The 15,000-nt window shown below is 36.2% G+C and overlaps 1 protein-coding gene across 1 annotated transcript in view; it reads left to right on the top strand.

Moving 5' to 3' along the window:
• The window catches only part of LOC106880402 (solute carrier family 61 member 1), a 50,569-nt gene extending 44,111 nt beyond the window's left edge, over positions 1-6,458 (top strand). Inside the window, exon 13 of the mRNA XM_089338372.1 lies at positions 2,397-6,458. Within this exon, the coding sequence (XP_089194498.1) occupies positions 2,397-2,454 (58 nt within the window). The 3' untranslated portion in view covers positions 2,455-6,458. The remainder of the gene's footprint in view (positions 1-2,396) is intronic.
• Positions 6,459-15,000: the final 8,542 nt, after the last annotated feature.

Below are 15,000 nucleotides of genomic sequence, written 5' to 3'. Positions count from 1 at the left end.
TATATATATATATTAAAATAACCAAATAAATAAATATATATATAAATAGATAAATATTTATATATGTATATATATATATATGTATATATAAATATATATATATTAATATATGTATATATATTTATAAGTGGATATATATATGTGTAGATAAATAAATATATTTATATAAATAAAGAAACATATATATATAAATAAATAAATATACATAAAAATAAATAAATATATATATAAATAAATATATATATATATATATATATATATATATATATATATATATATATACATATATATATATATATATATATATATATATATATATATATATATGTATATATATATATAAATATATATATGTATAAATAAATATATATATATTTATAAAAATATATATATATATATATATATATATATATATATATATATATATATAAATAAATATATATATATATATATATATATATATAATATATCTATATATAAATGAATATATATATATATATATATATATATATATATATATATATATATATATATATATTTAAGTTAAAAAAAACAATAACAAAAAAGCAACAAAGTGAGGACGTGATATGGATAGTGTTATTGGACGCTCAGGAAAGGAAAGAGAGAGTGTATGACGTTTCGGGCATAGCCCTTCGTCGGAAAGAGGGAAAGTTCGGAGAATGGAAGAACGGAGAAAGAGGAAAATAGTACCGATGCCTACGAGGTTACATTGTGAAAAGACCGGAAGAGGAGGTGGTGACAGCAATAGTGTGTGTGTGTGTGCACATGTGTCTGTGTGTGTGCATGTTTGTGACTGTACATACATGCATGTGTATGTGCACACGTGTGTATGTGTGTGTGTGTAAATAGTGTTTTTCATTGCAATACTGAAATATATTTTTGACATATTGTCCAATACTGTTAAGTTCTTTTGATTTATTGATTTCTTTATCAATGCCTCTTGCTTAAATAATTATTCACAGCACATGCCTATGAGCACACTTATAAAAAGGGCAAAACCCCCTTCAGTCATGAATGACCAAGAGAATGCACCTAGGAACTTCCCCTCTGAGGCACAAGTCCAGGGCAAGGTTGTTTATGGAAGACCAGCAGTCACCCATGCATACCAGCCTCCCCCTCTCTATACCTCTGTTGTTATCCAACAGAAAGGCAAAGGCCAATGCAGATTGGCACCTGTGACGTCGCAACTCATTTCTACAGCTGAGTAAGCTGGAGTAATGTGAAATAAAGTGTCTTGCTCAAGAATACAATGCACAGCCCAGTCTGGGAATCGAACTCACTACTTCAAGATTGTGAGTCCGATGTTCTAATCACTTAGCCATGTGCCTTCATGAGCACACTTATAATGATCTGGAATTCATTTATACTTTGCCTTTGATTATTGTGTGTGTGTGTGTGTGTGTGTGTGTGTGTGTGTGAGTGTGAGTGAATGAGATGATTCAGTTTTGTTTCAAGATTTCTTGCCTATAGCGAAAGAGCCAGTTTCTAACTAGGATCCAAGACTCCTTCATTAGAATTTCAACGTCTACTGGGTATTTTTGCATGTATGTGTGTATATTTGCAGTATTTGGAGGCAGTTATGTATATATGTATGTATCTTGTCTGGGTGGGCTCTGTCTACCTTACACCAAACAGCACATCCTTGCTCAATCACCTAAACCAAGTGACATCATACTGATATTTTGGGGATTAAGCACAACGGTCTTAAATTTTGAGGAGAACAAAATATGAAACTGCTACATTCATGCTTTTCCCAAGGACATTAGCTGCATCAGCAAAGTGAACTTGCCTCCATCAAGAACTGGAATCAGAATCAACTACCTTTTCCAAAAGCAGTATGGTGGCTTGTTCTCATTTTTGGTGTGTTTGTTTTGGTATCATATGTGATAGTGTGAAGGCACATGGCTTGGTGGTTAGAGTATTCAGCTCATGATAGTAAGGTCATGAGTTCGATTACTGTCAGTGTGCTGTGTCCTTGAGCAAGACACTTCATTTCACGTTGTTCCATTCCACTCAGCTGGCGAAAATGAGTGGCACCTGTAGTTCAAAGAGCCAGCCTTGTAACATTCTGTGTCATGCTGAATCTCTCCAAGACTTATGTTAAGGGTACACATGTCTGTGGAATACCCAGACACTTGCACATTGATTTCACAAGCTCATTGATTTCACAAGCTCATTGATTTCACAAGCTCATTGATTTCACAAGCTCATTGATTTCACATTGATTTCCATTGATCAGATCAGGAACCTTTGCTGTCATAACCAACAAAGTGCCATATGTGATAGGAAGTGTTCATAAAGTGACTGTATAATGTTGTAACCATGAACTTTTTAACTGATTCTTGTTCTACATGCATATTCTAAATCTATTTCAGTTTGTGCCAAGAAAACTTGGAATCATTTCCCTCTTTAAAAGATCCACAAGCAATTTAAGTAACTCAAAAGACAGCGGTCAGTTTTATGCATCAAAGAAATATATCTTCAATTTTTTAATATGGAAGACAATGCCTATTATCTCCAAAAAACAAAAAGGGAAAAACTGGGTAGCTAAGTGTTGACCAATGTATTATTACAAATCTTAAATGAATGTAAATGGTATTGTATATTTTAAAGGTGAAATATCTTCTTTTCATAATAATTCATTCTGCCTTCTATTCCATGATGTGTTATGCAGACAAACCACACCGATTTAATGTTTTTTATACTTTGTTCTATGTATGAGACAAACTTCTTGTTTTAAAATCATCTAAAATAAAACCTCCCACGAAAACTTTATATTAATTCATCACGAAATGTTAGTGTCAAGTAGTGTTTAGGCATTCTCTATGGTAGCTGCAATGAATTTGCCTTTTAGCAGTTGAAATATGTCACAAACATATTAATTTATGTTTCAAACACCAGCTCAATAAGGACAAAGTTATTTTACTAAATTTTCCACTATTTTCAAAATTAAGTGAACCAAATGCAGTATATTTCAATAGAAATATGGTAACAAAATGGTTGATAGCTATGAATTCATCTAATCCTTTTGTCCACACATACATCCCTAAATCATCTTGTTATCTCGCACAGTTTCCAAAACACTGATCTAAGTGTTTTGCATTGTTTATCAGAGATTAAATTCACCAGCGCAGTTAATCTGACTAATTCTCAGTGATCAAATTTCCACCTATGCAAATTTAAATTCAATTTGATTAATTTTCAACCGAGAGCTAGGTATAAACTTGACATCACTGGATGTCAACTGACAAGCTGAATGGTCAATGTTTTGTACCCTATTGCTAGCAATGTGCCTTGTCTGTTTCTCTGACTATTACTGTCTCAAGGCCTAGGACTCATAGAGCCAGTTAACGCCAGTCCATCACAGAGTTACTCATTTGCAGTCGAGTGATCCAGTCCACTCAGCTGTAAATGAAGTATTTTGCTCAAAAAGACAACACATAACCTAATCTAAGAATTGAAACCACAATCATGCAGTTATGACCACTGGGCCACACATTTTCAATGTCTGTATCTATGACCCTTTAATTCTTACTGGCCCAGCCATTTAGATGTGGAAAATATTAAGCCAACAAAAGACAAAATATATACTATATTTATAATGATTAGGTCTTTTGCCTGTTGCTATGCTATCAGTAAAATTATATGTTAATCATGCATATACCGTCTTTTAATAGTAGACTGTTATATAGTGAAAGTCTTGTTACTGTGGTGACAACAGCCTACCTCTCTATATTTCACACACACACACACTCTCTCTCTCTCTCTCCCTTCTCTCTCTCTCTCCCTCCCTTCTCTCTCTCCCCCTCCCCTCTCTCTCTACCTATCTCTCTCTCCCTCCCTTCTCTCTCCCCCTCCCCTCTCTCTCTACCTATCTCTCTCTCCCTCCCCTCTCTCTCTCTACCTATCTCTCTCAACTATGACACCAAGAACCTGTTTTTTTTCTTGAAACAAACTTTGATTATATCTTTCACACACACACACACACACATACACACGCACGCACACACACACACACGCACGCACGCACACACACACACACACACACTCTTTCTCTCTCTCTCAACAACAACAACAACAACAATCTATTATTATAGTGAAAGTCTGTGTTGCTTCGTCTATATGTTGAATGACATACAGAAATACATGCACACACACACACACACAACCAAAAACAATAACTATTTACAGTGTTATATTCCGAAAGTCTTTTTTTTTTTTGAAGCTGTGTTGTGTTGCATTGTCTCTATGTTGAAAGTCACACACACACACCCAAACAAGCAAAAAAATGACTATCTACATTGTCATATAGTGAAAATTTTTTTTGTTTTTTAAGCTGTATTGTGTTGACAGACTTGCACTTAAAATTCCTGCGTTTTTTTAATCAAAACTTGTTAGTTACTATGGTGACAACACTGCCTATCTATCTATCTACCTACCTATCTATTTATCTATCTATCTATCTATTAATCTATCTATCTATCTATCTATTAATCTATCTATCTATTAATCTATCTATCTATCCATTTATCTATCTTTCACACACTCTCTCTCTCTCTCTCTCTCTCTCTCTCACACACACACACACACACACTGTATTTCTCAACAACTTTTTTCTTTTAAAAATATATTGTGATGTATATTTCGATTCCTCCTCTTCTTTCACTCCCTCCAATAGACAGACAGACAGACAGAGACCTGCTTCTCTTTTATAAGATTTTTCAGAATTGTGCTTGCCTGTCTGTTGACCTGAAACTGTACATTGAAACTGAATCAATTACATTGTGCAAGAGCCACTTTAACCATTTAAAACACACTAAGCTATTATATTCAATTTTCAATTTATCTTGTGATGTTAATAATTTTCAACACATACCCACAACCCAGTTACTAGCATCTCCGTCGTCAAAATTTCTAGTGCACTGCAATGAAATAGTGCTGATGACTACATCACAATATTACAATGAAAATCTGACACCTCACAAAGTAAATGAAAAGTGAACAGCTTTTGTTTTGCTCTGTCATGATCTAATTGCTTTATAAAAATTGTTGTATTCTATATTAAACATAGAATCAGAATACATATATTCTCTATTTGCCACAAACAAGTTAAATTGACTGTGATATATCTGAATGGTTAGCAAGTTATTGGTGCAGAAAGGGCTTCAAGAAATGTTGCTCAGAATACAAAGAACTATTTTGGAACAGAAACAAACACAGCATTTTGCTAAGAGTGAACCTGCTGGTGGGCAGGGAAGTGCATATGTGTACACAAAATGTGTGCACATGCAAGTGAGTCTGCTTGTATATACAAAAGTGTATACACATATGTATGTGTACAAAGAATGTGTAGACATGCAAGTGAATCTCCAAGTGAAATATATGCATGTGTTATATGTGTATATGATGTAACATTCTGATTGAAGGTAAGTTTGTTTTGGAGAACAATTTATATGATTTGTGTGAAGGAGTTAAATTCTGTTGCAAAAATATATCTCAAAAGGGCTGTGAAACTGTAGGGTGTTGACTGTAAGTCTGGGGCTGTATGAGGTTTGTCTTTTGATTGGTTAGGAAGAATTCATGGAATTAATCCAGATGCAAGTTAAATTTATCAGTGTAACTTCGCATTGCTTGCATACAAAGGGGTTCTGAAAAGTTCCTGGCTTTGGGTAAAAGAAAATACTGGAGGATCAGTTAATTATGATTTTATTGAACATATTCCTCTGTAAGTAAGATTCATGCACTTATTGCAGTGGTCTTCAGTTTTTTAAGCCCTGTAAAAGAACTCGGAAGGTTGGGCATCCAACCAGGCCTTTTGTGATACTCTTAAAGCCAGGAACTTTTCAGCACTTTCTTGTACCATGAATGTAGTTTACTTTTTATCTAGAAAGATTCTCTACAGAGGTAAATAGGTTAGAACAGCTGTAGTAAACAGTGTGTATTTTGTATATTTGATATGTTACTACAGTATTTTCCAATCACATTTTGGCACAAAACCTATTAGTATATGATTTTTACAACAATCACAAAACTCATTCGTATATTTTACAGACAACCCCCATTATCTTCATTTCAATAAGGCATTAAATTAGACAAAAATCATTTTAGAGAATTTATTTATATGAAAAGAAACATGTAATAATTTATTTTGAAAACTGTGAATAACGAATAACATTTGTTTTATAAAATATATTTTTATTAAATTTTATTAAGACACCTCACAGAACTTCAGAAATTTTTTTCATAAAACGTTTGGCTTCTTCAGAATCCACTTTGGGAAATGCTGTTTTACAAACAATATTCCAAGGACAAACTTATTGTGGGAGGGTAAAACTAATTGAATTTCTTCACTAATAATTACTGGTACTTCTTTATGAGGACAATTATGTAACATACCATAGAATTTATGGTTCAATAAACTCTATGTAAAAAACTTATTTCTGTGTTGTAAAATAATTTCATGGTATACAACCCTAAAAAGGGAACGTAACTCTTTCTACTCTGGTACAGTTAAAGCCAAATTGGCTGTGACCTAAGCAGGTTGGAATCTTGATCATTTTGTTCTTCAACTCGTTTGTTCTCTCCAAGATTTCTATCCACAAATTTCCTTTAAAAATTGTTTAAGAACAAAGTTGAAAATGTTTCTCTAAATCCATTATTTTTTTATGTTTTATTTGTTTCTGTCATTCAACTTCAGCCATGCTGGAGCACCACCTTGAAAAGCTTTAGTCAAACAAATTGACCCCAGTACTTATGTTTTAAAGTCTGGTGCTTATTCTATAAGTCTCTTTTGCTGAACTGCTAAGTTACAGGGATGTAAATGAACCAACACCAGTTGTCAAACAGTGAGGAGACAAACACAAAGACACACACATGTATGACAGCTTTCTTTCAGTTTCTGTCTACCAAAACCATTCACAAGGCTTTGATCAGCTCAGGGCTATTGTAGAAGACACTTGCCCAATGTGCCACACAGTGGGACAGAACCGAGAACCATGTGGTAAAATAGGAATCAAAGTGGTAAAATAGGAGTAAAATAGGAATCAAAGGGGTCCAAAGATAAAGAAAATGCTATGATAATTCTCTTGGCCCAAATAACAAAAAACTATACAGTTGAAATACAGCATACCTATAATGTAATTTATATATGATAAACTTATGGTTTCTTACTTTCCAGTGTTCTGTCACAGAATCATACATTTTTCCTTACCAAATATACTTATAAAATAGGGGTGCATCTTATGTGAGAGAGTGTGGGTACAGACATGTCATCCATCTCCAACTAGATCATTCTACCAGGGCTTTACAGTCATTTGAAAGAGCAGTTGTGGGCTGCAAGAGACCTCATGGGAGGTTCCACATCAGATGACTGGACATGATTGGGGAAGATCTCCAGAGGCTCAATGTGACTTTGGAAGATACAGAGGGGCTGGCATGGGATTGCCAGTAATGAGAGCACTGGTAGACCTGGTTGACCCTATGCATGATGAAATCTCTGGAACCACTAACTTGGGATGACCCCAACCTCATCAAAACAAGAAGTAACAGCATGACTCAAGGACCAAGAGCTTCGTGCATTTGCACTTATCAAGTGACAAATGCCAATGTGTAAAACTCTTAACCTTTGAGTTGCTCGATAACATCTGTCATGTATAAAGAATACAAATATATATATGGTCTATAAAGCCATGGAAGTACATAAAAGCAGAAACAGCTGGACCATCTGGGACAACCACTGAGATGTTAGCAATATCCAATGAGGTAGGATGCATTTTAGAGACTTGTAAAAATCAGTTACAATAATACTGCTACACAGACAAAGACTCTCTATAACAGTGGTTCTCGACTATTTTTTTACCAATGGACCCCTTTGATTACTATTCTATTCTGATGGATCCCCATAAGCCATTCGATGTTTAAAAGCTAGTCTTACAAATTCTTCTTTCAAAATTCCTATTTTGCTTTATCACAAATTAATTTGTGTAGGTTGAACTATGTAAAATGTTTAAGAAAGAAATTTAGCTGTTTCTACCAGGAGCAACAGCCATTACACTTTCTGGCTGGATTCCCAAGCATCACCAACTGAGACTATGAATATTATCCAACCATTTCATTCTTGGTCTACCTGTAGTTCTCCCGCAAGTTAGCCCTGCTTGAAGAATCTATCTTGTGATCCCATTCTGTGACATTCTAATCAAATGTCTGTAGTGCCAGAACTGTGATCTCTCAATGCAGAGAAGTTACAGCTTTACCTAGAGAGACCCCTGATCTCCAAGCTATGAGTTAATCATGTCCTTTTATGCTTCCTAAAAGAAAAAAAGCTTTGGCTTTATGCTTAAGCAACTAAGGATCAGGAATCATTCCTGAGTCCTCTTTCTTAGAGATCTTATATAAGAATCGATAAAAGCTGCATCTCAAAGATAAAACTAAACTTACTCTTTCTATAAATCATGCAGCTCTTTAGATATTGAAGAGAGTTAGAAACGAGCATGTTGCAATATTTGTAACAGCATGCCTTTAAAAGGAAGAAGAAAAAGAAAAAAAGAGAAATGGTTGTTTATTTTCGGGAGATAGATTATAAGTAATTGTTTTGTCACAGTTTCTCTTACATATATCTTGATGACAGCTGCAACAGACAGTGCGAGATATGACAGAGGAGGAAGAGATCAATACTCTATATATATGCACACACACACACACATGAATGTCAATTAACCCTTTAGCATTTATATTATTCTGTCGAATGTAATGCTTATTTATTGATACGGCTTTGAATTAATCATACATTAACTTGTAGCTTCAAGTTTTTGATGATGTACTTGCTTATTTTTATAATGACATTGTAGGGCAGGTGTGAGAGACCAGATCTCACCACTTTGAATGTAAAATATTGGGTTGTCTAGAAAGTTCATGCCGATTTATAGTAGCTTACCTTTCGACTTATTTGCCATGAGACAACCTCAATTTAGGGAAGAGGGTATTTTCTAGTTAAAGGGAAGATGGAGATGCATTGTGTAACAAAATGATTCATATTTGGTTGATTAAAAATGTAATGGCAAGTATTTATTGACCTTTTTCTTTCCTTTAAAAATCGGCACGAACTTTCCGGACAACCCAATAGATAGAATATTTGAGCCAGATGTGGCCTGTTTAATTGCTAAAGGGTTGAAGGATAACTAACACGATGTATTTCAATGTTTCTTTGCAAATTGGGGTTTCAAACTTATACAGATGTTTAGCATCTTCATCAAGACATTAAAAAAATTCAGAACAACCAATGAGAAAAAAAGAGATGAGGATAAATACTGAAACATGAAAACTAGAGAGACTCATACAGCAGTTAAGGTCTGAGTCTTAGTGGTTAGGATGTTGCATTCAGATTGCAAGGTCATAGTTTCAATTCTTGGACCAGGTGGTGCATTGTGTTGTTGAATAAAACACTTCATTTCACATTGCTCCAGTCTGCTCAGCTGTAAATGAGTAACCCTGTAACAGACTGGCATCCTGTTCTTTGAGAATGTTGTGATCTCAGTCACTTACAAGCCTTGGAAGTCAGGCAACCAGCCCAATGAGTTCTAGGACTCAAGACAGTAATATCCAGGGGTTGATTAAATAGAATATAGAAATCAATATGAGTCAATGAAAAATGTCAAAACTAGGGTCAAAGGTCAAAGACAAAAATAAAATTGCTCCAATTCTTTCTAATTGACAAATGATGGATGGTTAGGTAGGACAAGCATTTATGTACTAGCTTAGATGTTTGAAGCTTTATAGATGTAGTGTACATTATACACACACACACACATCTTGTGTGACACTGGTGTATACATAAACTGGGCAGTAGTCAACTATTTAATTTATATAAGAATATATTGATTATACCTTTCATCTAAACACACACACGTATGTATGTATGTATGTATATATATATATGTGTGTGTGTGTGTGTGTATATATATATATATATATATATCAACTTTAAATAGAGCTCAAAATTGATCCGTTGAAAATACTTTATTACAACAACAATAACAATAATAATAACAAATAAATAGACCTATGTACATTTCGATAGAACATCCAGAATGATTAATACATATCATAAAATATTATAAAATATAGGATACTCCATCTCCTCAGGGTCCCATTATTATTGCTATCATCACCGTCATTATTATTAGCAATACACATCCAATAAAAACAGAAACCATTCAAATCTAATTTTCATAGCTGACCCATGGAAATATACAAAACAGGATGAAAAAGTGATAGATGGCACACAACTTTCCATTATAATATTTTATGATATGTATTAATCATTCAGGATGTTCTATCGAAATGTACATAGGTCTATTTATTTGTTATTATTATTGTTATTGTTGTTGTAATAAAGTATTTTCAACGGATCAATTTTGAGCTCTATTTAAAGTTGATATATATTCAAAAACTCAACTGTGAGTTTTTTGCTAAGATTGTTAATAGATACTATATTTTTTACCAATTTTTTTGGTAAAAAAATATATATTTAACACACACACATGACTACTGACCGAGACCTTTGGAAATGTGCTGTGCGTGAGAAGACCCGGCAAGCCAAGTAAGATCGTTGCCAGTGCCCCTGGACTGGTTCTTGTGCGGGTGGCACATGAGATGCACCATTTTGAGCGTGGCCGTTGCCAGTACCGCCTGACTGGCTCCCGTAGGATTTTCGAGCGAGATCGTTGCCAGTGCCCCTGGACTGGCTTGTGCAGGTGGCACATAAAAGACACCATTTCGAGCGTGGCCGTTTTCGTGCGGGTGACACGTAAAAGCACCCACTACACTCTCTGAGTGGTTGGCGTTAGGAAGGGCATCCAGCTGTAGAAACTCTGCCAAATTAGACTGGAGCCTGGTGTTGCCATCCGGTTTCACCAGTCCTCAGTCAAATCGTCCAACCCATGCTAGCATGGAAAGCGGACGTTAAACGATGATGATGATGATGATGATGATGATATATATTCGAGCGAGATCGTTGCCAGTGCCCCTGGACTGGCTCTTGTGCGGGTGGCACATAAAAGACACCATTTCGAGCGTGGCTGTTTTCGTGCGGGTGACACGTAAAAGCACCCACTACACTCTGAGTGGTTGGCGTTAGGAAGGGCATCCAGCTGTAGAAATTCTGCCAAATTAGATTGGAGCCTGGTGTTGCCATCCGGTTTCACCAGTCCTCAGTCAGATCGTCAAACCCATGCTAGCATGGAAAGCGGACGTTAAACGATGATGATGATGATGAGAGAGAGAGAGAGAGAGTAGACACACAGGCTGTTTAGGCATATATATCGATGTATATATGTATATGTGTGTGTGTATATACATATATATGGAATAACACTAACAAGCTGAACTCATAATGGTTTGGTCCCATTTGACAATAAATACTCCACGATGTGTTACCTCTTACTGTGCAAGCAGTAAAACTGCTGTAAATTTAATAGATCTTGCTATACATCAAAGACATGTAGAGCAAGAACAATATAGACTGACATGTCATGAAGCCTTGCTTTATTTTTATTTCATTATGTCTATTAATTTTTTAAAGTAAAAAAAAAAAAAAAAAAAAAACTTGTGTTCTGAGAGTGCTGTGGTACTCAAAAGGCAGAAATTGATGTTTCATAAGGTGGTGAAGCAGCACCAGTGCTTATCAGGGCTGCTCACCAATGTAGGTGACAAAACTCCTACATAACCGTATGAGCTTTGTTGAGTTGGATGTTGTGATTCTTGGCCACATGTTCCTATCATCTTCAATGCTCATTATTGCTACACCCATTCATCCTTTCTCGGTGGCTTCTAGCTATTTTCTAGCAACCTATTTTTCTTCTCCATCACAACTGGTTCAAGACTCTTGAGCACCGAGTGAACCCTGGTCCCAACAAATCCTCTAACGCTTATCTCTACAGGAAAGCATATTGTCTCCCATCCATTGTAGTCACAGAGTTCAACCAACTTCATGAAGACAAAATCTGTAATAGTGCCTTTACTATCAATTAGGTTATGACCTTCATTATACCAACATTTTACCAAACTGGTCCCATTGTCATAGAGTTCTATGTGGTTCCTATATTTTTAAATAAGGCAAAAACCTTTTTTTGCAAAGCTATTAAGTGCAGGTCAAATATGCTCTCTCTCCCTCCCTCTCTCTGCTAGCCTAAACACAGTCCTGGAGTGAGTGCAGAGGCTGTCTGTGTAACACCCAGTAATGAATGAATACACTTAATAAAGCGCAAAGACTATACAATTGCTGTATACTTTAATATAAAAGCAAACAGATATCTGTCAGTTGTGATAATGACTGTTCAGACATTCCATAAACTGAAATTATCTGCTCACTGAATTAGCAAGTAAGGTGCAGCTGTGTGGTTAAGGAGCTTACTTGTCAACCATGTGGTCTTGGGATCAGTCCCACTGCACAGCAAATTAATAATTTTACCAAGTAGATCGGTACGTTAAAATAACCTTTATAGGTAAAGTTCATCATCATCATCATCATCGTTTAACGTCCGCTTTCCATGCTAGCATGGGTTGGACGATTTGACTGAGGACTGGTGAAACCAGATGGCTACACCAGGCTCCAATCTGATTTGGCAGAGTTTCTACAGCTGGATGCCCTTCCTAACGCCAACCACTCCGAGAGTGTAGTAGGTGCTTTTACGTGCCACCTGCACTAAGGCCAGGCAGGCGGTACTGGTAACGGCCATGCTCAAAAATGGTGTATTTTACGTGTAACCTGCACAGGAGCCAGTCCAGCGGCACTGGCAACGATCTTGCTCGAATGTCTTTACACGTGCTAGGAAGGCAACGCTAGGTGCCATCACGATTTCGCTTTCGCTTGCCTCAACAGGTCTTCACAAGCCGAGTTTAGTGTCCAATGAGAGAGACGACGTTGGCATGGGTGCCAGTCGTCGAATTTAGTTCGATTTCACTTGCAATAACGTACATAATTCCTCATCTCTTAAATATATAGAACTGAAAGAAGCCCATTGTGTGTGTGTGTGTGTGTGTGTGTGTGTGCCTGTTTGTCCTGCACCACTGCTTGATAACTGGTGTTGGTGTGTTTACATACCCATAACTTAGCAGTTCAGCAAAAAAGACTGATAGAATAAGTACCAGGCCTAGATAAAAAAAAAAATTAAAAAAAAAGTATGGCCAGTCTAATAAATGGACACACATGCAGACAGAGGAATTGTTGCTTGTTATTTCTGCTCATCGATTCTTTCATAGTGAAACTAAATGTATATGCATATGACACTATTTAATTATTCATCATCCACACAATATAGATTATCTACTAACAATCGTTGGATTTGTTAACCTTTCATCAACTAAAAGGGAAATTTCAATTAATTATGTTTTGTATATTGTTGCAGTGTGGTACGAAGCTTGCTTCCCAAACACATGGTCTTGGGTTCAGTTCCACTGTGTGGCACCTTGGGCAAGTGTATTCTACTATAGCCTTGAGCTGACCAAAGAATTGTCAGTGGATTTTGGTAGACGGAAACTGATAGAATGTATGTGTGTGTGTTACTGTCTCCTTGCCATGACTACATATGACAACTGTAAATGAATGCCAAGGTGATGCAAGCGGCATGCTTCATTTCCAATCTATGAAAGTAATGTTTAGGGAAATATTACCTCAATTGAAAACGTGAGAGTTAGTGACAGGAAAGGTATCTGGCCGTAGATAATCCGCCACAACAAATACCGTCCAACACATGCAAGCGCAAAAAATGGACGTTAAAACAATGACGGACAGAGCTAAAGGACATGGACTGCACCCCATTTCGGTTTTTTTTCTTTTCTACAGAAACCCACTTTTTCGACTGCAGAGATTCCGAATCTGCAAAAAGAGAAAAAAAACCGGCATCACGTTTTCAAAATTTTAATTTCTCCCACCCATTTTTTCTTTACTAGTGGGGTGGAGTGGGGGAAAATAAAAATTTTGAAAACGTGTTTTTGGGGTTTTAAAAAATCTTCAGTTTTTAAGTACGCTCCAACCTGAAAGTCCGAGAAGCTAGAAACAACAGCCAAACCGAAGATCCACTTACCAAATACGAATTACCAAAAGACCCTCAACCACATGTTCACTTTCTGTCACAGATGCATTGGCAGAGTGGAGGAGGAGTTTATTTAAATTTTACAAAATTTCTTTAAAAGTGAAATTTTTTGGGGGGAGGGCGGGGGTTTAAAATTTTGAAATGCTGATTTTTTTTTTACAGATTCGGAATCTCTGCAGTTGAAAAGGGGTAAATTTTCAGATTAACACCCGCACGACTTTCACCAGGGTTTTAGAGTCAGAGTTAGGCTTAGTGTTTTAGGGTTACGGTTACGGTTAGTGGGTTAGGGTTAGGGAATTCCGTCCTAAAACTCTAACCGCAACCGTAACCCTAAAACCCTAGTGAAAATCGTGCGGGTGTTAATCTGAAAATTTACCCGAAAAGGTGTTATTCTGTAGAAACCCCCCCCCCCCCCCCAAATGAGCTGCGGTCCATTTCCTTTACCTCTGCCCGGTGACGATTATTCCATAGCTTATTTTGTCACAACACATGCAATTAACCCATTTGAATTTTCGTCCCGCTCCTCAAATTAATCGATGAAATTTTAAAATTTTGCTACTTTTATCTCAACATATCAAGAAGGAAGTGTGAAGCGGGGGTCTTGATGAGCTGAAAAGACAAGTGAACCTTGTCAGTGCAATCAACATCCAAAGTTGTCGAAAAGAGTCACATGGATGAGTCTGTATTTCTGTTTGTGACAAGTGAAATTATGAGGAACCAGTTCACCGTTTACACCGGTAAAACTAATTCGCGTTATTCTTGTCACCTAGTAATCAATAAGTTCGTTTTCATGGCAGTTGGAACGTTTTCTCTGCAAGGATGGCCACCTTCGCACGACTACAGCTTAAAAACGCAATCGAGCTAACATGGTTGCATGAATTGCTAGAAA

This window comes from Octopus bimaculoides, chromosome 20 (genome assembly GCF_046866305.1).
Source record: "Octopus bimaculoides isolate indiv1 chromosome 20, ASM4686630v1, whole genome shotgun sequence".
Lineage (NCBI taxonomy): Eukaryota > Metazoa > Mollusca > Cephalopoda > Octopoda > Octopodidae > Octopus > Octopus bimaculoides.
Note: the sequence above shows the minus strand (reverse complement) of the source record. Positions and strands in the feature narration are given on the sequence as shown.